This window comes from Uloborus diversus, chromosome 6 (genome assembly GCF_026930045.1).
Source record: "Uloborus diversus isolate 005 chromosome 6, Udiv.v.3.1, whole genome shotgun sequence".
Taxonomy (NCBI): Eukaryota; Metazoa; Arthropoda; class Arachnida; order Araneae; family Uloboridae; genus Uloborus; species Uloborus diversus.
This window is the reverse complement of record NC_072736.1, coordinates 75,486,063-75,513,026: the sequence shown is the minus strand read 5'-3', so window position 1 is coordinate 75,513,026 and position 26,964 is coordinate 75,486,063. Positions and strand designations below refer to the sequence as shown.

The 26,964-nt window shown below is 30.7% G+C and overlaps 1 protein-coding gene across 2 annotated transcripts in view; it reads left to right on the top strand.

Moving 5' to 3' along the window:
• Window positions 1–26,964, top strand: part of LOC129224007 (F-actin-uncapping protein LRRC16A-like) — a 111,966-nt gene that overhangs the window by 28,331 nt on the left and 56,671 nt on the right. For both annotated transcript variants that reach the window (XM_054858402.1, XM_054858401.1), the window contains exons 5-17: window positions 879–1,006; window positions 4,411–4,579; window positions 6,588–6,661; window positions 6,759–6,834; window positions 9,396–9,484; window positions 9,568–9,662; window positions 9,788–9,829; window positions 11,016–11,203; window positions 11,933–12,010; window positions 16,687–16,874; window positions 20,620–20,771; window positions 26,334–26,433; window positions 26,684–26,842. In XM_054858402.1, coding sequence (XP_054714377.1) covers window positions 879–1,006; window positions 4,411–4,579; window positions 6,588–6,661; window positions 6,759–6,834; window positions 9,396–9,484; window positions 9,568–9,662; window positions 9,788–9,829; window positions 11,016–11,203; window positions 11,933–12,010; window positions 16,687–16,874; window positions 20,620–20,771; window positions 26,334–26,433; window positions 26,684–26,842 — 1,538 coding nt within the window. The remainder of the gene's footprint in view (window positions 1–878; window positions 1,007–4,410; window positions 4,580–6,587; window positions 6,662–6,758; window positions 6,835–9,395; window positions 9,485–9,567; window positions 9,663–9,787; window positions 9,830–11,015; window positions 11,204–11,932; window positions 12,011–16,686; window positions 16,875–20,619; window positions 20,772–26,333; window positions 26,434–26,683; window positions 26,843–26,964) is intronic.

The following is a 26,964-nucleotide window of genomic DNA, read 5'->3' as shown; positions in this document are numbered from 1 at the left end:
GATTAAGAGCTCAATAGTAGTGTTTGAGATTTTATAGGCTTAGTTTTCTTTTAAAATGTTAATAAACTTCTTGCCGGGCGAAAAAAAACATGTTTGGGCACTAATAGTGACTCATGGGCTATAAGTTGGGGGAGTTCTGGTATACAATATACTTATCAAATTTTTTCTTAATTCATATTTGTAAACAGTAGGAAAGCTATTTTGAGCCATATATTTACTGTGATTATCGATTTATATTTGAATATTCTCGCGATACTTTGCTGAAATTACTTCAAACTCAAAAGAAGCAATGTTATTTCTTTAAATATATATATTTCTAATGGTCTTCCACAAATTTAAAAACTGAGATTTGCACGTTAATTTGTGATGTTATGGATCAAAACTACTTTTTGGAACCGAAAGAATTGCCAAACCATCCTAGGCAATACCAATGCGGCAGCAACCTGTGCCAAATTTCATCAATCAAATAACTTCTCCATTATACCGTTACTTAACTTTGCTTTTTTCGTGCTATTTTGGTTTCTTAGAAAGTACAGGAAATTTGAGCCAAACATTAAAAAATGGTTTCTGGAAAATAATTGTAAAGTTTGCATTGGTAAAATTAGCATAATGAAAGATTACAGCAGTTCTTGGTTTGTTGTTTTCTTTTCTTTTTCAAGTTTTTCCATCTAGAATAACTTAAGATCTTTTGAAATTTCATATGTTCTGACCGGCAAGATTCATCTTAATATGAAGTACGGTCCTTGGGTTAAAAAAAGGTTGGCACCACTGGTATATAATAATTTTAAATTTTTTGTCTTGCCTTTAGCACAAATCATTATTATTATTTTGAAATATGTACTTTCATTAATGAAATATTTTTTCTTCCTGGTCAATAGCTATGCTTAACAGTTGAAAGCAAAACTTTTACCTTTTATTCCTTTGACCCTGAGTCTGAAGATGTTAATCATATGATTAGTCAGTTGGGAACTGCTGTGAAAAGCATTTTTCCTCAAGTGCCTTTAGAGTAAGTATTGGGGAAGCAATTCACGTTTAATTATGTTGCAATGTTTTAAAATACAATTTTAGAGGGAATGTAAATTTGTGTGAAAATTTAAAAATACAATATACATACAGTGGCTCCCAAAAGTGTTTGTACACCTACTACTTTCAATGAAATAGGCCTCTATCCATTGGTTAAAATTTATATTTTGGAACAGGTATTTAATTATAAGGTCTAAGATCAATTTTCAACAAAACTATATAAAATTATTAAAACTCGTTTTTTAAAAATAAAAAAACTAAAAAGTGCCGGAAATTTTACCTCACAAAAGTCTTTGTACACTTTAAAAAATGTTTATATGTTATTGAATAATCTTACTTTTTACTAAGTTATTAATTAGTAGAATATCATGCTGTATGAACAACACATCTTTTAAACGTCTGAGTAAGTGTTCAACCACACATCCAGTCTTACTATTTCTAGCTCTACTTTCGTTTCAAAGCTGTATTTTCGTAATCTAGCCTCCAGATATCTCTAAATATGTTAGATTAAGTTTAAATCTCTGAAGATTAAGAGGGGTATTTTCTAAACATTAGGACAATTTTCAAGGCACTAGACGCAAACATTGAAAACCATGTTCTTATTGTTATTTTGATAAAAACAAAGTTGTTTCCTATAACCAGATTTTTGGCTCAGAGTTTAAAATTGGTTTTTAAAATATTTGAATGAACAGCATGATTCGTTATTTCATCAAAAAATTCCAAACTACCAAGACCTGATGCTGATATGCACCCTCACACAAAAACACCTTCAACGTCCTTATTAACTGATACAACTAAGTTCTCAAGATTAAGTTCCTCATTTTTTCTTCTATTTACTAGCTGCGTGCCCGGCGTTGCACGGGCTACTTAAAAAATAAAAGAGATGTCCAATTAATGTTTTTGTATTACTCTGACATCAGTTTCTAAAGCGCTAAGGAGTAAATAAATACGCACAATGCAAGGTTTGCAAAACACCAGTAGAGCATATTTTTGGCAAAAATCTCTTTAAAGTTAATCATAGTTATCAATAATGCAAGTTATGAGTATTTTCAGTTAGCACAAAAGATAAAAATATATGCATTATCAATTATAATCTGTGCTCACTTTAAACTGAATGAAATCTGATAGACTATACGTGAAACATTTGTATGTACAATTAAGATCAGCTTTTTACATAAAATGACACATACTTTTTGGTTGCTTACATGAAACTAAAGCACCAAGTCTTTATAAATACCAATCAGCATTAATTTAATACCAAGTCATCAGATTCGAATGAAGCTTTAGTTAAAATCCTTAAAAACAATATTTTTGTTCAACTCTGTTTCATTTAAAGAAATCCAAACAATCTTAATTTAACATGTTCTTTTAACGATACAAACTGTATTTCAAAAATAGAAACAGGAAGGAAAAAGAGAGTTATTACAATTCGAAAACTCACCCATGTGACGGGAAAAGGTCCAACAAAATAAACATAATTAGTCACATCTCCTAAATGTACCAAAATATGAAGTCGGCGAATGATAAACTTACACTCTACAGTCAGTAAAGATACCTAAAGAAACAACTTTCCTATGCTGAAAAAAGTTAAGAACATTGAATGTAAAAATTAAAAAAAAGACAGACGATAAAATTAAGGCTATGTCCGAATAGTGCAACCAATTTTAAACTAATTTAAAATAAAAATTCTAGATGGAAACGTTGTTTTAAGATTTGGACAGCAGCCAAAAAATCTCTTTTAAAAGAATTATTAGAATTTTACTTGCTCACCAATATGCAAAATGGCAACAGGAAAGAAATAAAAATTCCTGAATAACGTTATGTTAATTAACGTTTTAATTAATATCTCTGCTAATTAAAGTCGCACAATTACGAGATTGGTCCTGTTGTTTTCTTTGGAAAATTTCGAATTGATCGGTACCTCATTTGACTCTCGATTCGCAGCGGTTTTCGAGAAGATAGATCTTCAGACAGACGCAAACAGATTTTAATATTATAGTGGACAATTATGCAAGAATTCAACCAAAAATGTTGAATTTATTTTCGTGTGTAAGTAAGACGTAATTCCAAAACGTTTTGAGCTTATTTATCATTGATTTTGCGACGTAAAGCATAAGCTTTCTGTTTTTCATACGATCAAGAAAATTTCTGCGGGAAGAGGTCCCATTTAATGCAGCTAATCAGAGAACTTGGCGAACAATTTTAGGTGAAAATTAAATGTAAAATGTTTCATTTAACTCTGCAGAAACTTTTACAGTACTCAAATGTGTATTTTTCATACATTTTTTAACTTTAAATCTCCGATCATACTTTGTCAACTTGGCCGGTTGACCTTTTCTTACCTTGTTTTTGGTCCGATTCTTTTCTTTAAAGCAATTTATCAAGCACTTTACTATGGAATGGAATGAATTAACTAATTTAGAGACATTTCAAGCCAATTTACCACTACTGTAAGGAAAAAAATTCAACTTTCGAATGGTGTTTGTGGTTTTTTACGAATACCAGCCATTTTAAAGTAATAAGCACAATATTAAGGAATAAATAAACAAATAATTAAAGCCAAATGACCCTTAAGGGTCAACACAATGCGAAAATAATTAAAAAAAACGACATATGGTAATTTTATTCATGAATTTATTCGAAAATATTTGAGTGAGTGACTTTTGTGGCGAATTATTTCTCTGCCTCTTAGCTTTTTGACCCATTTCAAAAAGAAGATCCGTCAATATTTTGAAAAAAGTACTAGGTTGTATTTAGAATGACTTAGGCATGATGTGAAAAAATATTGGACTTCATATTCGAATTCAGTTTCGCGTTATTTTGATTTTGCTAAAAAATTTCAAAGTGTACGAACACTTTTGGGAGTCACTGTAAATACGTAGAGTTAAAAAACTTATTTCTGTTTTGAAAAAATATAAGAAAATATTGAATTCATTTGTTTTTGATGTATCCTTTTTTCATTAGTTTTATCTTGATTTTTCATTGGTTTAGAAAGAAACAATAAAAGAAGAATTTGAAATTTAATGACATATTTTGGTTTTCATTAATGTTTTAAAAGTTTTGTAAACAATATTTCTTTGATATTTTAGCTAAAAAATTGTGTTTTTCATAAGGATTTTATGAAATGATGTGAAATAGTTATAGTGAAAGAAAAATATTGGGATGCATGTTTTACCATATTTTAGAAAGTTTCTGTTCTAAAAGGAATCAAGTTGCTCACACTTTTCTTCCTTTTGATATGAACAAATATGAAATTTATTCCATGTTTGCAGGTTTTAATCAGAGTTACATGTGCGAGTGGATTGTTTTTATGTTTAGTAAGTAAGTTTTTTTTTTAAAATTATGTCATTGTATAATGTTTTTAATGAAATAATTTTGTTTCTGAAGGCATGTAATCAGGAGGCTGGAGGTTACTCCACCAACACGATTGCAGGCTATGTTGGAGTACAATCATGCCCTTGAGACCAAAGACACAGGACCCTGTGGAGGCTATTCTACTCAGTACGCTTGTATGTGTGATTATCATGGTTTACCATATAGAGAAGAAGTTGCATGGGTATGACTTTTTTAAAAACTTTAATTAACTTCAAAATAAATGTATTGTTTTGGTTTGTGTAGACCAATTTTCAACTTCTGACAAACTGATACAATAACATACCTGCCAACTCTTCCAGATTTCCCGGAAGTTTTACGAATTTCAATGTTTTTTTTCTGTTTTTCGGGTTACAAGCAAAATTTTCTGGATTTTTCATGTTTTGTAGGGAAAAAACTATCTCACCAGTTTTGGCACTAACGATACTTTTGCCAAATGCAATACAGTATTAGAGGTCAAGGAGAGGTTGCCGTAGGAGAATCGCGCACGAAGATGTTAGGCAAAATTATGACGTCACACAGTGACGTACAGTGCATGACTATCGGTATCCAATCAAAGCGAGCATTGTGGCGTGCAACTAGAGGATTGATTTTGACACAACGATTAATCATTTTTCTTGTTTAATCAGTGCACGTTGCCTTTGTTTCGTTCTTTTTTAAAGATGAGTAAACGTTATTTCCAAACCTTTAAAGAAAGCTATACGAGTAATTTTTACTAAATGAAAGTAAGTTCAAATAAAATGAAGTTCATAACTAATTTTATGTTGTTAAATGTAAAGAGGTTAAGCTAATGTTTGAAAAATGGCCTGTTTGATTTTATTTTTGCATTAAAAATATTCTGAAATAAAAAATCTTGCGGATTTTTTTTCTCAGAAGTTGGCAGGTATGCAATAAAAATAGTCTTTGAAAAGTATTTAAATTTGGTACGCTTGTAGAAAATGAAGCTTTTTCTCCAAGAAATTGTGCCTCTTAGAATTTTACAAACTTCACTTACTTTGAATATGATGCAAACTGGTGAGCATTGTGCAACTTCTGTATTGAGCCTTGTGAATTAAATTTGAGTCGATGTTTTTAAGAAGACACAAAAAGTTGTTTCTGCAGCTTATTAACTTTTAGCAAGGTCATGTAAAAAGTCTACAGGACGATGTATTAAGTGATAGGCTTTTTTTTTCACGATATTATTGAAAGATAACGTATTCAGTGTGCCTGATATTTGGTAGATTTGATCTTGTGAAAATACTATCTATGTTAATGTGCAATTATAACAAGTCACAAGTGAGATGACTCCAATATGGCTGTAGGCACACCATATTGGATTTGCAGCAGAAAGTTAAGACTATTGCCACCAGAATACAATAGGACTTTATTTATTTCTTTACTTGTGAGAAAGTTCTGAACAAAATGCTCTATATAGTGTTGGTGCAAATTATATCATTTTTCCAACATCTATCTGCTACTTTATTGATAGTCTTATCCCAAGCATTGCTAAGTTTAACTTTAAAGAGGTTTAATTCACATATACTTATACATATTACACAAATTAAAGCATAAAAGGATCAGAAGTAATCATAGTTCGTTAAATCCTTCAGACTAACGCAGTACACCACTGTGGCTCAATCCACATTGGGCTTGTGTGTTCAAAGTAAAAACATCATTCTCTTCACTTTCACTCATCCAAACGCTAATGAACTTACACTGGCGGAGAGAGTTCCTTGGTGGAGGAAGGCTATGGATGACGTCTAGCGAGGGAATGTCCATTCACTGAATCTTCGATATGGAGCTACAAAAGCTCATTGGAATGTGAAGTAAAGATCTATTGTGTTCTCTTATGAGTGATGTTTCTGTCTTGGTGTGATTATGAGTAGTATGTTGGTTACAGGAGGACTAAGTGAGTAAGTGCACTTGAAGTCTAACTAGCTGTTACATAGACACACTGAACCTATTTCAAAACTTGGTTTGCTGAGCAATTTCCTATGATAGGTGGAGCAGTCATTGTTATGTCAAACAATTTGACTGTAAATTTGTAGTTCTTGAAATGTATCTTTGCAAAATTTTGTTTTTTCCTTAAGAAACTTATGAGTCATGTACTACATTGTTATTTTTTAGTGAATTTTAATTCATTTGTATTGATTATATAGTTGAATGTTGAAAAATTTCAACTGTTAGAATCTAATAATTGTCTGTTTTTTCAGGATGTTGATACCATATATCTCTCTCATGACAGCAAAGAGCTCTCCCTTCTAGATTTTGATCATCTAGATGGCAGGTAAAAGCTTTTCTAATTTTAGGCTTTTTTATTTCAAAAAATATTTATAATATGAATAAATATTCTGAGACAAATTTTTTAATTATTACTATTGCAGGGATTTGATGCCAATAATATCTGCTTTGACATTTAATACATGGTTCACTAAATTCCGAGCCACGGGTGTAAAATTGGTAAGAGTTTTTAAAATTATTCAAAGTATGCATGTTATAATATGAAATCAAATACGATTCAAATTTCAGTTGTCATTTCTTGTAAAAAAAATTGCAGGCTGGTCACGTTACCGCAAGTAAATATATGTGTTCTTTTGAAAATGAACAAAAAATTCAAAATAGAAAGAACCCTACTGGGGGAGGAAGTCCGCTGACTCTTCCTGACTTTGACCCTCCCCCAAATCAGCCCTTGCGTCAGAAACATGAGTTTGGACAAAATATGATAACATCTAAAAAATTGAAATTTGAAGGGAAACTTTTTTTTTATTGCTTTTAACTCTATTTATATATTCCTTTTCAATTTTTTCCAAAATGGTCCGCTCCTCCCCATCCCCTGGGATACTTTTTTTAACAGGAACCGATATCACATTTCTGCTCTTTTTTCAGCAAAAGTATCCTGAAATCTACAAGTAAGATCGATATGAGATATTAGAAAGAAAAATAAGTAAAGTTTTAAACATCTATTTGCTTTTATCATTTTGACGGCTTGACATCATTACACTAAAAAAATGAAATGTTAACCCAACTTTGATAAACTTCTGCGGAATTAAGTCAAATGATTGTTCACAGTATGTTTTGTTGCAGAATGAAGCATCAATATTAGAGAAAATATAAGTAACGACTTACTTTCTAACTTCTGAGTGCTAGTAGCAGTATTTACCTGGAGAACTACTTTAAAATGCGACAGTGTGAGATGGCACACTTGAAGCAGTTTAGCGGATTGTATATAATAAGAAGAAGAAAAACGTATGATTTCTCTCCAATGCGCCCCGTACCCTTCCAATTAAGACCCTTCTACACTCGACAGCTGGAACGCCCAACCAATTAAGAATCCCCCTCATTTTAGACTCCCATCTCTCCCCTCTGACTATTGTCACTCGGTACTTTTATCCCCATCTCATGACACGATGCCGACGCCTAGCCGGCACATAGTGTAATAAAACATTGAACTGTTCGTCTGGCGATTCTCAGGGTTCATACGGGTCATGGAAATCCTGGAAAGTCATGGAAAGAAAATAAGCAAATTTCAGACCTGGAACAGTCATGGAAAATTGAAATTTTCAGTCTAAGTCATGGAAATTTATTTTCAGTCATGGAAAAATGTTCTGGGAAAAAGTAACAATAGCTAAAAAGAGCATTAGAAATCTTGAGTGATTTAGTATTGCACCATGAAAGCTTATTTAAACTGGAAAATTGAACGATCTCAAAAAACACATTGCCTCCAAGTTCGTTTCCATCACTCCTAAATCTTTATTTTAAAATTTATCAGAGTTTATCTCAATTTTTTGAAGGTTTTGGACAATCTTTACTCTTGCGATAAAACACAGAAGAAGGGGAATTCTAATGCTCAAAAACAGTAGTTTCCAATATACGGCCCGCAAAACTAATCCATGCGACCCACTGGTACGTTCAGTGTCATTATTCAAACATGTTCTGGAATTTCTGAACCTATTAATTTATATGCATTTGAAAATGTACAAATAAGTAAACAAGTACATTTAAATCAAAAGATTTATTTACTATGAAATGTTTTTTTTATTTTTTTAAAAATAAATATCTGGTTTAGAAACATGAATTTACTAAAGAATGTGGATTTATTTTAAAGAACCTAAAAATTGTCAAGTTGACACTAAAAGGCAACTTTTGAAGCAAATTTATTGAAACTTGGTAATGATTCATTCAACCTTTTCCCCAATCATTATCATTCTGCCTGTTTATAAAAAAATAGTCGACATTTAAACATCATTCACTGTAGTTTTACTTAACTTAAACTTATATGATGAAAACAGGTAAGAATTATTCAGTTTTTTAAGTGTACACCGATATTTTTTCAACCAGGTAGTGGGATTCACATAGAAGTTTTGCTAATGCTCATTTCCAAAAAAAAATGACAAGTTTAATATTAAATAGTATTATTCTCTTCATGTAACAAGGTCATGAAAATTTTCATGAAGTCATTTAAAAGTGATGGAATTTTTTTATCCAAATAGAGTACGAACCCTGGATTCTGAACCACCCACCAGTAATCACCATGCTGTTAACACCACGGTGGTTTGAAAACCATCTCATTGACAAACAGAAATTTCAAAAACAGTTTCCCCTAAAGCTAGCGAGCCCTTTTTGCCACCATCTGGACGACATAACACACTTGGGCTAAATTGCAAGATGGGTGACCTCGAAAGTGACAGATTTTTTTCTTTCTTTCATTTACAAGATACTTTCACTTTCTACAAATTTATTTTCGAGTTCACTCTCGAGAAAAATGTTATCATTTACGATACATGTCAAAGCAAAAAGATTCCCCGACAAAATATTAAATTTTCCCCGACGTTGAGGGCAAGACGTGTCCGACGGGTAGGGAATTGCCCCCCTCCCTGCCCCCCGATCTCAAGCCATCTCTGGTTATTGTCCTTCCTTTTTATATTTAATCTTGTGTAATTGTCTTGTGTAATTGTAATTGAAATTTATTCGGTTATGAAGACCCAAAAGGATTAATATATTTTTTGTTTTGTTTTTGAAAGGTTTCTGAGGCTTTAGATGTGGTCTTGCTTGTGTTACGAAAATCTGTTGCCCTTGAAGAATTGTATCTGGATAACACAGGGTTAAAATGGTGTGTATATGTTTCTGTTTTTCTTTTCTTTGTATATTACTATATACATCTTTTCTGACATTTTTGAAAATTAAAATTTTTAGGGAATTTGCTTGTAAATTATCGCTAGCTTTAATGGCCAACCCCCATACACCTCTCCATACTTTAGATTTGTCTAACAATCTCATTGAAGATAAAGGTTTGTTTTCGAGTTTTTATTTCCTATTTCAGCTTTTATTTCTTAATATATTGTTTCTTATTTCATAAAATTGTTTAGTTATTTTTTGTCAAGCAAAATTTTATTAACATCCATTCTCATTTTAGGCATCAATAGTCTATGTGGAATTATTGCCAAAATTACCCAAGGTATGCTTGCATTTTTATATTTTTATTTAGCAATTTATTTTGATGCAAAATTTATTAGTTAGAAATAAAACAATTCTGGAATTATTTTTGAAATTGTATTTATTTTTTCTTTCTTCCTCTTTAAAATTCTGTTAAGTTTCGCATAAGTTCATTTGTTAGTATCATTATTTTCATAGCATTTATAAAGTTCTTATACTGTGAAATTTCTCATTGCCATTTCGGGGTAAATCAGCTGTTAGGAAGAGGTGGTTTCTCACAAAAATGTCAATGTTGGGTTTCTTAGGCAAAATTTTACTATTATTACTAAGCAGTGCTTGAAACAATTGTTTATGCTTTTTATTTACTGAATTTTTCTTGTTGAAATGATTACATATTTTAGAAAAAAAAATACTTCAACTGTTTCAAAGTATGATAAATTATTGGATTCCTTCTTTTGTCTCCCTCCCCTGACTTTTCTGAAAGTACCTCTTTCTATGCTTAAGAATTCATTTCCAATGAAAGAGCATATATTAAAATCTTGTATACTCTAAGAATTTTAAATGAAGTTTATTTGTTTGAAAGTTTGCTGAATTGGAGGGAGGCAGCATGAAAGAATCCATCAACTAAACAACTTTATTAGACACTCTCTTCTTGACTCAGTATCAATTACCAAAATGCAGAAATTATTCTATGACTTTTATTTGGATAATAATACCCAAAAAGGAAAAAGACAATCGAGTTTTCAGATAAGAGATAAATCAAGTTGCTCTCAAAGTGTTGGAAGACTTTCAACACTGAGTTGATAGGAGAAGATGACTTAGAAATTGGTTAGTAGAGATTTGTCGCCGTACTCATAAACATTTCACTATAGTAAAATTATATTCTTCTAACTGAATAACTGAAGTATGTTATGAATGCATGACGAATTTTGAAAGCGAAAGCAAAAAAAAAAAAAAAAATTGTGAAATAGCAGAGTTTTTCCTTTCAAACACTTGGAAAGAAACTCTGGAGTATAGGTTTTTATGGAGTCAAGCCCTTTTGGACTAATTTAGCAGGCAATGTAAAACTTATGTACTTTGGTTTAGATTTATAGTATGACCAATTATTTTCCATGTAACCAAATAGACCTTTATAGACGTAGTTGAATATTCTAGTTTTATTAATGCTGGTTGTGTTTTTATTATTTATTTATTTTTTCCCGCAACAGGTGCTGGTCAACTTGGTAGTTCAGTAGGTCGACTCCAAAAAGGACTTATTCATTTAAATTTAAGTAGAACAGGATTGACTGCTAAAGGCATAAACACTTTAGCCCATGCCCTTTCATTAAATCGTGCTATGCCATCTACTCTTACATTCCTCAATATTAGTGATAATGTCTTCAAAGAAGATGTAAATGTAAGTTTACCTATAATTTTTTATTGCATTATATGATCAAACACAAGATCATTCAAAAAATGAGATGATAAAATCTCATTCAAAAAGGTTTTTCTGGAATATGTTCTAGTAATCACCAACCAATCCAGTATAATGTTTATGATTTTCAGCTTTATACCATTTTTGTGGAGCACTTAAGTGTTGATTTCAAAATGAAATTGACACCAGATAAAATGTTTTGAAAAGTGCATTTAAGCAGGTAAACAAATCCTCCCATAAGAACTCAATCTGTTATATTCTTTTGTACGAAAATAAGAAAAATGCAAAACCTTTTGAATAACACTACATGCAATAGCTGCTTAACATGACTATTATTTAGCATATTTCAAACTTTATTATCTTAAAATAATATTGAAAAGGAATGATGGAAATTTGTGGCTATACTTGAAACTGTTTAAACTGTGTAATTGTAAGCAGAAAGCACCATGCATGATTTATTTGCTGTTCATTGCAGTGCTTGTTGTCGTGGTGGTATGAAATTTAGTGATTAAGGTAATAACGTTCTTATATGTTCAAACTTTTTTTTTTTGCCTGTGTGAAACAAAACAATTTTTTTTCCATGAGCAAAATGTTTACAATGTAATTATTTTTCGAAGGAATCTTTGTCAAGTTTGGTGTAAAAAGCTTTTATTATGAAAACTTCTATGTATATTTGTTCATTTTTGTAAGTTTTTTCTGTTTGCTTTGCAGAATTTATATAATTTTCTGGCTCAACCTAATGCTTTGACACATCTAGATTTATCTGGTACCGAATGTGCTTTGGATACAGTAAGTAATTGTTATTTATTTAAACAAGTTAGCAGAGTTACTTCCAAAAGGCAAATTAAAGTAAATGAACATGTGTGCAGATCTGTTGTAATATTTTCAAGTTTCTAGACTCATAAAATGTTTAGTGCTGTTAGTTTAAAAATTAATTTCAAAATACTTTTCTTTTTCAATATATTTTTGAAAAAAATGATTAACAGAGATTCCGAAGCTTCATTAAAATAGATTATGTACAAAGGAAAGATTTTAAAAAGGCTATACAGAGGTTTCTTTTACATTTGCAAATATATTTTGGAAAAGAGAAGAAATGAAAGCCTTAATTTACATTGACATTTTTGTTTGTAATGAATGTTACCATTAAGAGGTAACGTATTGATTTTGATATAGTCTGAGCTAAGTTATAACTGAACAATTCATGTCAGCTACTTAATCTTGACTAACATTAGGACATTGAAGTATATTTTACTGTTAAGGATATGTTTGAATGGATCCATGTAATGGGGGAATTCAGCTTTTTGGTTGTCAAGTTAAAATTTATTACCAACTGATGGCAAAGAACATGAATTTCAAAAGATTCATGATTGGTTTTTAGATGAAGTTATTAATGAAACCTGGAGCACAGTTATTATAGGTAATAAAGTGAATTGAGAAATCGTCCTCGCTTTAGTGATTATAGCACAGCTAGATTCAGGAGTGATGTTCCCACTGGAAAAGTTTTTAGATTATCAGTTATTTCAGAAATGTTATCAGGCTTTGCATATTTTAATGTATACTTTTGCATCTTGTAGGGTCAGGAAAACAATTAAGTTAGATTTCAGTGAATAGGATTTGAAGTAAAATTATAGGTGAAAGCAACATGTGGTCAAAATTTTATACACATATGGGGCAAATCAAGAAATTGGTGACAAACTTCAAAAAAAATTTCTGCCTTTTTATATAATTTTTTTTTTCTAAGATAGTCACACCTTTTCTGAATATGGAGTTCATATAAAATAAGATTTTGGACCACTACTGCACACACTTGCACCCGTCCATATACACAGCCAGGCCCATTTATAGCAAAATCGAAGAGAAAGTCCAATACAGTAAACTCACAATTATCCGCGACCTTTCCCATCAAAAAAAAAAAAAAATTGGAGATGATTAATTGAAGGGATCAGTGGATAAAGGTGTTAACTGACATTTTTTAAAAAAACGAGTTTTGTTCATGGATGAAAGTTTTAAATGATTATATTTTATATAAGCTAGCATTGAAAGTCTTATTCTGTGTATTTCCAGAGATTCTAGAGGATAAAGGTGTTATCTAACATAAAACCGTAACTTTTCTAGTGGTTAAAAGTGTTTACGTATATTAACACCTTCATCCACTAAAGGGCATCGTTTTTCATAGAGTTAGCACCGTTTTTAATTCAAACGTTTTGATTCCTTCTGACTGATCTGTTTGTTTACAGTATTTTCTGATTGTGACTTAGCTATTATTTTCTTGTAATAGCCTTTTGCGCTTTTTTGTGATAATTAACATAAGATACATTTTGTCAAGAGAAAAAATGTCAAGGGCAAAGTTATTAATTAAAATTGCAAAAAGCATACTTCACAAGAATGAAGATAATGATGAAAATATTGCGTGTCATGCTAGCCTACAAAATCGTGAATTTGTGAATTCATCAAATTGTCCAAAGTAATAATGGTACTGCTTTCATTACCGTTGACTTACAACAGATTATGCCTTTGCCAAAACTAACAACATCAAAAGCCTTTTACTTGCGTCAGATGTAGTTCTACAATCTAGGAATACATATAATTTATAAAAATGTAGCCAAAGTCACATTTTGTACATGGATTGAAGACGTTGCCCATCGAGGAAGCTCAGAAGTCTGTAGTTCAATTTTAACGGTAATAGAAACGGATGATGAGCTGAAAACAAAAGACGGTTTAATAGCATGGAGTGACTCTTGTGCTGGTCAGAACAATAACTTTGCAATGATCTGCCTCTATCAATTCCTTATATTGACAGGTTATTTCAAATCAATTGACCACAAATTTCCAGAAGTGGGACATGCATATCTAGATTCAGATCGGGATTTTGGAAGAATTGAGAAGGTTCTTAGAAAACACGAAACGATATATGTACCAGACCAGTATCGGGATATTATCCGGAGTGTATCTCGAAAAAACGAAGTGATTGATATGACAAACCATTTCCGCCATACTGAAATGTTTGCAACAATGTTAAATTTGACAAACAAGAAGAAAAATTGCTCTACAAGAGAAAATTTGGTTTAGGGATGGGGTCAGATGGATTCGGTTTGAAGAATATGGATCTTATCTATATAACAAAAGTTATGATCAATCTTTACCATTTAAAAGAGTAGATTTATTACGAAACAAGAAAATAGCAAGTCCACTAAATACTAGTATTCGTCTTCCTAGAAAAATGGGTAAAACAGGAACTATAAAAAAGGAAAAAGCTCAAAATCTTAAAGAGCAACAAAAATTTGTTCCAGGGGAACATCAATGGTTTTACAGCACTGTTATGAATGGAAATGATATGTAAATGACAGTAAAGCATGAAAAAAAGTTTGTTTACTTTATTTGGTTACTAGTGGTACCCGCATGGCTTTGACCATAATAGAAAAATTAAAAGGTCTTTTGGTTCGCCTGTATATTTACAAATAATGTATAGTGAATGTTTTCGCCAATTGACTTGTACCCATGTTACGGTTCCACGTTATGATAATTTCGTATCTCGCCAATTGGCTTGTGCCCATGTTACGGTTCCACGTTATGAGAATTTCGTAATTTACTTGTCCATCTTATGATATTTTTGTTCTTAAAATTGGAATAGAAAAATAACCACATCGAATTTTCGAAAAATCTTTCAATATCATTCCCATAAACTAAATTGATAACAATTGACTTGTACCCATGTTACGGTTCCACGTTATGATAATTTCGTATCTCGCCAATTGGCTTGTGCCCATGTTACGGTTCCACGTTATGATAATTTCGTAATTTACTTGTCCATCTTATGATATTTTTGTTCTTAAAATTGGAATAGAAAAATAACCACATCGAATTTTTGAAAAATCTTTCAATATCATTCCCATAAACTAAATTGATAACATATTGACTTGTACCCATGTTACGGTTCCACGTTATGATAATTTCGTATCTCGCCAATTGGCTTGTGCCCATGTTACGGTTCCACGTTATGATAATTTCGTAATTTACTTGTCCATCTTATGATATTTTTGTTCTTAAAATTAGAATTGAAAAATAACCACATCGAATTTTCGAAAAATCGCTTCGAGGTGCACTCCCCCCCCTCCCCATGCTACAAACTAACTTTGTACCAAATTTCATGAAAATCGGCCGAACGGTCTAGGCGCTATGCGTGTCACAGAAATCCAGACATCCTACAGACATCCTCCGGACAGAGACTTTCAGCTTTATTATTAGTAAAGAAGATTAAATCCAGAATATTTCGATGTTTTCTTAAATTTATAATTAAAAAAATGTGATTCAGATTGATGTTAGTGTATTTTATTACCATCATCCATTGACATGGTATGAAAAGTTTGATCGGAAATTTAGTGGATGAAGGTGTTAACTACATAAAAGTGATAAAAAAAACTCATTAATTGATAGTTTTCACAGCTGATCATTTTATAATGGATATTTCAAGCAAAAAACTAACATTTGCTACCAAAAGAGAAACATTTTATCCATTGCATAAAAAATACTAGCCTTTGAACTTTGACTGCGTTTTTCTCAAAACGAATGATTTGTTAGTTAACACCTTTATCCACTGAGCCCTTCAATTGAAAGTAGATAAATGCACACATTTTGAATTAATAAGTTTGAAACCTATTTTTAGACATTCCCTGTTCATTTCTTCCTCCTCCCTTCCAATGACATCAAACCTTCAAATGTCACCAAAATTTAACATGTTGAAACCTGATTTTTAAATCTACACCACTTACTGATTTTTATATCTACCGTACTTATTGAAATCTACACTACTTATGTGCGCAAAGAATTGACCGGACTAGTCTTGAAAAACTTCTTTTTCTCTCCCCTGTCTTTTTAAGTAACCGAGTTCGACCTACTGCAATTAATCTGTTTGCATGCTTTGCTTGTGTGTATGTGTAATCCTTTTGCAATAATGAGCAATCTTTTTTTAGTTTTATATGCATTTTCATATACACTATTATCGATTAGCAATAGTTTTAATGTATTCGATTGTTATTAATTTTTTAAAGGCCATTGCATACATTAGCAATAATTTTTAATACCGCACCTATTTTCAGTGTATCATGTTTCATGTACAATACAATCATTTTTTAGTAAATAATTTTGTATCTTCTTTACCCCTTATTTTAAACTTTTCTTGAGTTGTCCGGGATTTTCTTTATCCGCGATACCATTGCCACCTAAATCTGCGGATAATCGGGAGGGTACTGTAATACAAAGTAAATTGTGAAGAGGGACTAAAGCTATTAGGTTATAGCCATAAATTTGCTATTTACAGCTTTGCTACGAAAGAGTGTGACTATATATTTACAAGTAAATGTCTTTATTAAGAAATTTCTATGGTTAGATTTTAAGTCTTGTGTTAAAGTGAAATTACATGTGTGTTTATCAAAGTTGTTTTGTGAGTAATTGTCTTTTTTTCTCAGGTATTTGGTGCTTTACTTCGGGGTTGTACACAAAAATTAGCTGTTTTAAATTTGTCCAGAAATCAGTTCTCTGCCAAGAAGTCGAAGGAAGTCAATGTTCCACCTTCATTTAAAGCATTTTTCTCCAGTACAGTTGCTTTGAAACAATTACACATGTCGGGAAATAAACTTCCTGTTGAAGCATTAAAGTAAGTCTGTGACTCCATTTGTTTTGTTTTGTGTAATAACTTTGAATTTAGTATTTTTAATATTACTTTTTCAGAAAGAGTTTTGTATGAAGTTAGGGAAATACATACTTTTAGAAATAGTATGGTAAAATTTATGAATACATTTACAGGGTTCGTACGCTCCGGGAATTCCGGGAAAACCGGGAATTGTCAGGGAAAATGACACTGTCAAAAATGTCAGGGAAAAGTCAGGGAGTTTTCAAATTTTGTCCTCCTTTTTTTTTTTTTCCATTTTTTCCCCAAGGAATTAAGTACTATGAGATCTAGTCTTCGTTTTTATTGTGATTTCACGAAAAAAATTGTAAATTTTTATCTAAACCGACGCTGGCACTTAAAAACTGCAATCGAAAAATGAACGTTTTTTTTTCACAACGAAAAATGCGCCAAAAGAGCGAAGATTTTCTTGCATGGAGTCAGTGAGGGGAACGCATTTCTTTCTACTGCCTTAAGTTTTAGATGGGTTGCCACAACATTCTGTTCGGTTCAGGGTTCGTACGCTCCGGGAAAACTTGGAATTATCAGGGAAAATGACTTAGTCAAAAATGTCAAGGAATTTTCCAAATGTGTCCAAAAATTTTTCTTTTCCCAATTTTTTCCCAGGGAATTTCGTTTTAAAAGATCTAATCTTCATTTTTATCGATGTATTTAAAAAAAATTGTAACAATTTTAAAGCAATGAAAAAAAGTGGCTACCCAAAAAAACTTCAGCAGCCGCCATTTTTGGCTCTCAGTAGTTCCCAAGGGAAAAAAAATCAGGTGACCAGCAATTATGCACAAACTCAACAGGAGAGAAGACAATTTACTGCTTCGGAAGCACAACCTGTAGATGGGAGGGTCGATCGGGGAAAATGTTTTTTTTTTTTTTTTTTTGTTGATCGGAAAATCATTTCAGCTACGTGTTAAACGTAGTCGCCATCTTTGGTCATTCACAAGATGGAAGTAGATACGATCCAAAAATGCCTAAGTTTCTAAAAACAAAGCAGAATTGGATGTTTTCTTTAATTGAAAACTGGTGAAAACAACAAAAAATGGTCTGCAAATTGTTTTTGTATTATTATTTGAAATAATTTTCTTGAGAAATGAAAAATTTTGTTCTTAAAACTTAATCTTATCCTCACTGCCTCGGACGCAAATGTGATAAAAACTTTTCAATGAATTGTAGTATCATGAAGATTTATTATTTTTTAACTGTCTTCATGCAACAAATTAAAAAAAAGTTATTTCTTATTTTTGGGCATAGCCGCCATATTTGGTCATTCCCAAGATGGAAGTACACAAGCCTTTTTCAAGTGCCTAAGTTCCCGAAAACGGCATTGGATGTTAATTGCAATGCAAACTATTGAAAACAACACAAATTGTGCCCTTTTTTTCCGGATAATTTGTAATTATTTTCTGGAAAAATGCAAAATTTAATCTTCATTACATTTTTTTTGTTTTAATTGATTTAGACTCTTATGTGCTAAATACTGACTATTTTGCTTTTATTGTAGTTTTTTAAGGATTATTAATTATTTATTACTACTTTATACTACAAATCCAAAAATCTACTTATTATTTTAAATTTTTCACTTTGTCGCCATATTTGATCGTTTGCACAATGGAAGCAGACTTAAACTTCCAGAAACAGAATTGGACGTTTATATCAATGTGTAATATTGAAAATAACATTAAATGTGCAAAAAGTTATGAATTTTTGAAAATTAACTATTACTTTCTGGAAAAGAAAGTTTGAAATTTCAATGTAAGCGTCCTTTAATATGTGCAAAAAAAAAAAAAAGATTATTGGCATTGGCGGATGTTGATTTTTGTTACTATGCATTACATGGTATGCCGATTGATGCAACAAGTTAATCATATTTATACTGAAATTTAGCATTGCATTTTGCTCAATATGTTTCGTGTAACCTACTTATAAGAAAATAAAAAGTATTGTAAACCAAAAGCGGATGCTAAAAGGTTGCTGCAGGACTACAGCAAAATGCTATAATATTACGCGTGACATCAAAGAAACGCTAAAATAAGTTGAAAGTACTCTGTTTTCAACAAATAGTAAACAAATTAAAACAATTTTGAACAAAATGTTTTAAAAAAACTTAAAATTTTGACAGCGAAAACAGAGGAAAAAAAAGTTTTTTTTCTTTTTTATCTAAGGGGAGAAGTTTCAGTTCTTCTGCATCGCTAATTTAAACAATTTTAATTATTCTGAAAATATTACTATTTAAACTTAAATTTTGAATGAAGCGAGTAACCTGGAATTTTCTAAAAAACAACCTGGAAAACCTGGAAAAGTCAGGGAACTTTTTTTGACCAAAAGTGTATGAACCCTGAATTTAAGTTATAGCTGTTTCTTTTTTTTTTTGGTTAAGTACCGTCATGCTTATAACAAGCGCAAAAAGAACGCAATGTTTGCTTGTTATAACCGACTAATTATACAGGGTGTGTACACCCGGGAAAACCTGGAATTGTCAGGGAAAATGACATAGTTAAAAATGTCAGGGAAAGGGAATTTTCCAATTTTGCCTGAAGAAATTTTTTTTCTAATTTTTTTCCCAATTTTCTTTTTCCAATGTTTATTTCAAGGTAATCTATTGAAAGTAAATGTGCAATTAAATATGATTTTTTAAAAATTAATTATTTTCTAGAAAAGGAAAATTTTTATGTGAGCATTCTTTAATACAATATGAAAGAAAAAAAACTGATTATTGGCATTGGTCTATGATTGGCGGATGTTGATTTTTGTTATGCATTATATGATATGCCAATCAATGCAACAAGGTAATCATATTTATACTGAAAAATAGCTTTGTATTTTGCTCAATATGTTTCGTGTTATATACTAATAAGAAAATAAAAAGAATTATTATTGTAAACCAAAAGCGGATGCTAAAAGATTTCACCAAAATGCTAGCATAGCGCATGACACAAAGCATCAAAGAAACGCAAAAATAAGTTGAACGTGCTTTCTTTTCAACAAGTAGTAAATAAATTAAAACAATTTTGAACAAAACATAAAAGAAAAAAAAAATTCATAAAATTTTGAGAGAAAAAAAAAAGGAAAAAAATTCCAAGGATTTTTTTTTTTTTAATCTAAAGGAAAAAATTTTAGTTCTGAGTAACCTGGAATTTTCTAAAAAATGACCTGGAAAAGTCAGCGAATTTTTTTTAAATTTCAACTTAGTTTTAAAAAACGAGTTAGTGAATCATTGACAAAAATTCGTACACACCTGCTTTATATTATTATTTCTGGTTAATATGCTTGAACTGCCTCATTGTCTGAATTTATCTTCCTTGTGCACCCGAAAAAAAAATATAAACTTTATCTCAAGTTCCCTTGAATTATTAAAGTTCAACTTTGCATTAAATACGATTTGTTCATTTTAATGTTAGTATAATAAAAGATGTGTACTTCTCAATGTCTTACCAAAGAGTAAACCTGAATTTAATTCATAGTTTTACAACAAAGTAATATTAACCAATAGAAATAATTTTGCAGTTAAAAATTTGAAAACCAAAAATCTACTAATCACCCACATTTATTTCAAATTTTAATTGAAAATAATTGAGGGCCAAGAAATTTTCTTATTTGCCTTGAACAAGACTTAACGTTGAAGCAATGAGTTTCATTTTAAGCAAAACACTGAATTCCATGCATGTTGATGTCTTTTAATTTTTGAAATCTTAAAATTTCCATGTCTTTTGTTTTTTAGGGCAATGCTTTTAGGCCTTGCTTGTAATGAAATAGCGACTGACATTGCTCTGGACCTTAGCAATAATGAACTAAAATCTCATGGCGCTCTTGTTCTTGAGTCATGTTTACCAGGCATAAGATGTCTTTGTAGTCTTGACATCAGTGATAATGGTAGTATTAATATTTTTTCTTGAAGCTTTCTGTTACTAAGAAATTAAACAGCAGAATTTTCGAAATTATGAACCCTTTTTCTGTTGTTGAATATTTCTAGGTATGCAATACGTAAGAACACTAAAGATAATAGATAAATTTTGCATATTATTTGAAATATCATACTAAAATGTTGCAATTCATTTTGTCAGACCCCAAAGAGTTCCTATTTTTCCTACTTTTTCCTACTTTTTCGAGCTCTCTCCTTATTTTCCTACTTTTTCCTTTTTTTTCCTACTTTTTCTTTCTTTAGTATAGCACTTCTAATTGTGCATTTTTTCTTATTTTTACAATGCCGCACCAATAATTTTCTGCATGTTTCAATTTTAAAAAGCAAAAGAAACAAGCGAATCCTAAGTTTTTAATTCACTGACTACAGTAATTTCTGGAATAAATACTGCGGCGTCTGAGTGTTTAAAATTAAATATTCGTGAGTGACTTTTATGCCGTTGCGGCGTTTATGATCGACCTTTCTTTTTATCACCCCGACTTCAGTTTACTGTTTTTACGAAACAATAAAGAAACAGATACCGGCCAATTCTGATGCAATCATATATTATTTACCCCTCAATTAGAAGCTTTAATTAAAGTAAACGGCCGACTGTCCAAAAAGTGCGGGAAAAGCCGAATTTCCTATTTGCCAAATTTTTGTATAGTTGATTACAGGGGCGGCAAATAGGGGGGTCAAGAGGGGGCGGTTGCACCCCCAAATTTTTCACTAAGAATAATAAAAAAAAGGGTAAATTCAATTTAGATAACTTAGAAAATCATTTGCCTGCAATTTCAGAACAGAAAAAACTGATTGAGAATAATGATTTGCCTTAACTAAAGAAGTAATCTTTTCATATGGATTAAATATTTAAAAATTGTGTAATCTATGTTATGATGGTGCATCTTGTATGAGATGTCCGTACAGTGTTGAGACTGCGCAATTTTGACACGTAAACTCCATATCATTTTACGTAAATTTAATGCTCATATTATAACTTAATGTTTAGCTAGTAAGTGTTCATTGTTTCCCTGTACTTGAAACACATTTTAGCAACTCGATATATTATATTCTTTCATAGAAACTTTTTGAAAAGATATGCTCTTTTTAAAAAACTTCCCACATCAAAAGATACTTTCACATCAACAAATATATCTTCAGGCTCTTTACTTGACAATCTCTGAGTGACACAAATGGTATTCAAGAGTTAAACCTATAAAAGCTCCCTGGAAGAATTACTGGAAAGTGATCTTCTCAATTATAGAAAATCTAATGTTATTTTAATGTGTATGACTTTTTTTGAATTTTTGTTTACTTTATATCCTGCAGAGCGTTTTGTGTACAATGCTACACTCTATCATAAAAATTTCAATATCAATTATTGGATTGATAATTGAAACTCTGTAATTTTCGCACTAATGCATACTTGAACCAAGTGTGGAACTTTGTGACAGAACCTTTTATAAGTTTTTATTGTATGCCAATGTAGAAGAGGTGACAAAACCCATATGAAGTTGCAGTCAAATTATTAAATTAATATTTTGAATAAAATAATCAATTTCTCAAGAAATTGAGGCAGGATTTGATGAGATACATTTCTCTTTGGTCTTAAATTCAATATTTTGTAAGTTGGTTATTGAAAACGAAAATGAAAATATTACACTTATACACTAGCACAGCCAGAAATTCCTTCTGGAGGTTTTTTTTTTTAAAATCAAAAATACCTTCTGGAGGGTTTTGTTTTTTTTTTTTTTTTGGTGAAAAATACTTTTTGGAGTGGTTCTTTTGATCAAAAATACCTTCTGGAGGGTATTTTGGTAGGTATATTTTTTGGTTTTTTGTAGGTATATTTTCTGGAGGGGTTTTTTTTTTTTGGATGAAAAATATGTTCTGAAGGGGATTTTTTTAAAAATCAAACAGCCCTTTCATATGCACAAACTGCTGCATTAGAATTTGCGTTTATGTTAAAACCAATGTCTCTGGGGGGTGTTTTCACCCCCCCTCGCTGCGTCACAACACTTAGAAGAAAAATTCATAGCATGAGGGAAGAGTAATTGTTTCGTGAATTACGACTATACTTTTTAATGACGCAAAATAAATACTAGCCCATTTTAAAAAGCTTTCTTGGTTATTTCAAAGAAAAATATGAAGGAAGTGTGTTTTTTAACATAACTTTCTTGCTTCCATTGTTTTTGGTCTATTTCAATCTGGTCAGTCATTTTAAAGATGACTTTTGTGTCTCAGGAGGTTAGAGAATTACTTTTGAAGAGAAATGTGGCAAGCAAGATCTTCATCTTTACCTACACTGGAAATAAAGCAAAACACTATTGAACAAATATAGTTCCAAAATTTTCTGTTCTTCCTGACCCCAAGAATATCAGACTAAAACTTTACTAAAAAATAAAAACTAGTACCGAAATATTTTGCGAGATAACTTGTCACAAAATAAATTTGAAGCTTTGTTCGCAAATATTTTAATTGTTCTTAACAAGCCTAATTATTCTTAACATTAAAACCATTTTATTATTCCTTCGTTAACCAATATTTATTTTATACCGTACTGAGGAAATTCCTGCTCAAGAAACTCGACCCCCCAAACGAAATGCTGAAATGCCGCCCCTGGTTGATTACAAGTGAAATGGAGCTCTATTTAAACAGAAAGGCAACGAAAAACAATAAAAGGAACGTAAGGAAGCAAAAAATGAAAAACCTGTACACTGTACATATTTTATTGATGTTCGTACAAAATAAAAGGCTCAGATAACAAAAATTGGCAAAAACGGATCACTTCAAAAATAATAGTGGAAACTAACTTTTTTCATACATAAATATGATTATTGTTCATTCTAAATCGTAAACATGATATAAAATTTCATTTTCTTTCCTTGGAAAGAGTGTATTTGCAAAAAAAAAAAAAAAAAAAACTAGATGGGCAAAACGTTCCCGATTTTTAGAGAAAAACCAGAAATCAATTTAAATGTGAGATCCCGTTATTATTCCTCCATTTTTTTTTTAAAGTTGGGGAATAGAGCCACAAGCAAATATATACTGTATTTTTTTTTTCTTTTTAATGGGTATTTTCTATTCAGATATATCATCAATATCGAAGAGTTGCTCATAATTTTTATGTGCTGCATTTATGGCAATGCGGCATTTCGGAACATATAACTTTTTTTTAAACAGACTCTTACTCTTTTCGGGGTGCGGCAATTATATCGATGCTGCGTATCAACTGTAAGTTATTGTGCTCACGGCACCTGATCAAAGGGCGGGGGGGGGGGGGGGAGTGGAAGAGATATATTTGATACCAGTTGCTCCCCCCTCACTCTCAATTTCGTGAACTATTTCCGAATGAATATTTTTGTCGTATGATGTATATCGAACTAAACTACATGTCTTCGCTTTTTATGCACAGAGAAAGAAGCATTAGTAACTGATCTTTGGCTTTGATAAAAATGTTATATTTACCATGCATGCATTTTTGCTTTTTTTTTTTCAGTGACAAATTTTGGAACAAGAAAGAGGTAAAAAACCATCAAACCAATAAAACAATATTCGTTTTTATTGCTTGATTCAAATTAAAACTGGCCCCTCATTCTGATTTTCCCCCGGGGGTGACTAGCAAAGGATGTATACTGAATGCAAATAAACATTAATTTGCCAAAGCCAGTGAGGGGAGAAATTGACCCCACTAACCCCTCATAAATGACTTGCCTGAAACAAAAATTTATGTTGAATGCTAAAAGTACACAACATAATACAAACCGTATAATTTACGTACTTCGTTATATATTTAGTTTAATTATTTTATTATAAATTTTATGTCGCATATTTAAGAACAAATTTATTTTAGTTCTGTATTTTCAGTCTTTTTCCTTTTTCTTCAAATTCAAACATCTGTCCCTGTTTATGCAAGAATGCATGTCAGCTGCTGATTATTTTAACTAAAACTAATTTAATATTTGCTTTGCTTTTTGTATCATAGTTTATGACAACAGGAGCTGAACGTTTTAGTATTTTCAAATGATAAATAGATGCTCTCGAAGGAATGCTTTCGTTTTTGACAAAAAAAATCTTTGACAAAAATGGTTTTATTGCACAAAATTTTTTTTTTTGTGATCGCTATATTGCATTTTATTCTTTCACACTTAAAAATTTTATTACTATATTGTTGAACAGTGTTTCTTTGTTTGGATTTTATTTTCATATATATCTTTGTTTCCACCAGTTTATTTTTCGTACTGTAGATTGTTGCCTTGTTTCTTTCGTTTTGTTTTTGCGACTTGGCCTTTCATTAAATCCCTTTAATACTTCAAAAGTACTGTTAGTTTATTTTTAGGACAGTTTTAAATCAAAAATACTGGTAGTTTTTACATTAGAAATAAAATTTACTTTAAATTTGTTTCCTCTTGACATGTGTGTAGTCCCATCTCTTCCTATTTTTTCCTACTTTTTTAAGTGATTTTTTTCCTACTTTTTCAATTTTTGATTCCTTATTTCCTACTTTTTCCCCTCAAAAAACCACTTCGGGGTCTGTTTTGTACTCTATCCTGTTTATTTATTTACTTATTTTGCTGTCTTTTGTACAATTTTTTTTAATTATTTTTTTATTTATTTATTTATTTTTATTTATTTATTTATTTATTTATTTTTTCTTTGTGCGGTATATAAAACGTTCAATCAAAGATTGGGGCTTAATCGACAAAACTATTTATGAAATGGACGAAATTATTTATAAATTTTTTTTTATGCTGGTCCCTGTTTACCGCACAAAAACAGTTTTGAGTGTATATAATGTTTAGATAAGTTACACTTAGCCTTAGTATTGATCATTCAACTTTGACATATGTTACATTTTTAAAATCAATGTTTAGAGTATTAATTTTGACTATTATCTGAATATTTTTACCTGACTTTTACTTGAAAATTGAAAGGAATTTAAGCCTAAATATATTTTTGTTTTGCTATCTTTTGCTTGTTTGCTCAGCATTTAAACCATTTACTTAGAGTTTTTTTTTTTTTTTTTTTTGGGTCAAATAGCTCAATATGGTTTTCATTTGTCAGCAGAAAAAGAAAAGTACATTTTAGGGAAAGCAATTTAACAGGAATAAAATTCTCTGGAATAGAGAACACTTTAATAACAGGAAGAGATTTTTCAAAGGGCCTATTTAAGGGTATTAAGGGTATTTAAGATGTAAATTTGCTATAAAAGAATTTCTTTGCATTTCTCTTAAACTAGTCAACCAGAATTTATTTTTTAACCCCCTTTTTTTAAGAAAATGAAATTCAATTAAGTGTACTTTAGTTATGTATCAAAGAATGCATTAAAAGCTCTAGTTAACTGGAATTAAACTTTTTATTCTCTTATTTTATTTTTTTATTTAAGAAAATCAAATTCAGTTTGGTATGTTTTAGTTATGTACAAAGGAATACCTCAAAGGCTTTTTTTTTCTGTTAAGTGGAATAGTTTAAAAGAAGTCTTTAGTGCGTATTGCTTCAAGTTTCATATATATGTTTTCTTCCTAACTTTTTAGGTTTTGATGTGGATTTAGCAAATATAGTTACATCTGTAGCAAAAAATAAGTCAATAAAGCACTTATCACTTGGCAGAAATTTTGTGAACATTAAGCCAAAGTAAGACATGGTCCTTTTTTTTTTAAATTGAAATAATTTTTTATTAATTTAGCAAAGTTGGTTTTGTATTTATTAAAGTTGAATATGTATTATTTATTAAAATTGATATTGTTATTATTTATTGAAAATTGATTTTTGTTATTGATTAAAACTGTTTATTTTTTATAATTGATTATCATTATTATTGATCATTGTTATTTGATTACTAATTATTATTTATTGGTTTTAATTTTGATTGAAATTGATTTAGGTACATGACTAGAGTTATAGATTCTATTGTTCAACTTGTTCAGGATGAGGAGACTGTGTTAGAATCTCTCTCTCTTGCTGATTCCAAACTTCGAGGAGATACTTGTGTTATAATCAATGCTCTAGGTAGCAATCAAAGTCTTACTGCTATTGATATAACGTAAGTTACTTGATAACTGTCTCCTTTTTTTTTGTACTACATAATTTACTTGTTTTCTGAGTTTAAAAATAAGTCGATAAATGGGGGAGAGGGGGACCTTCTGTACCCCTTGTGTGCGCCAC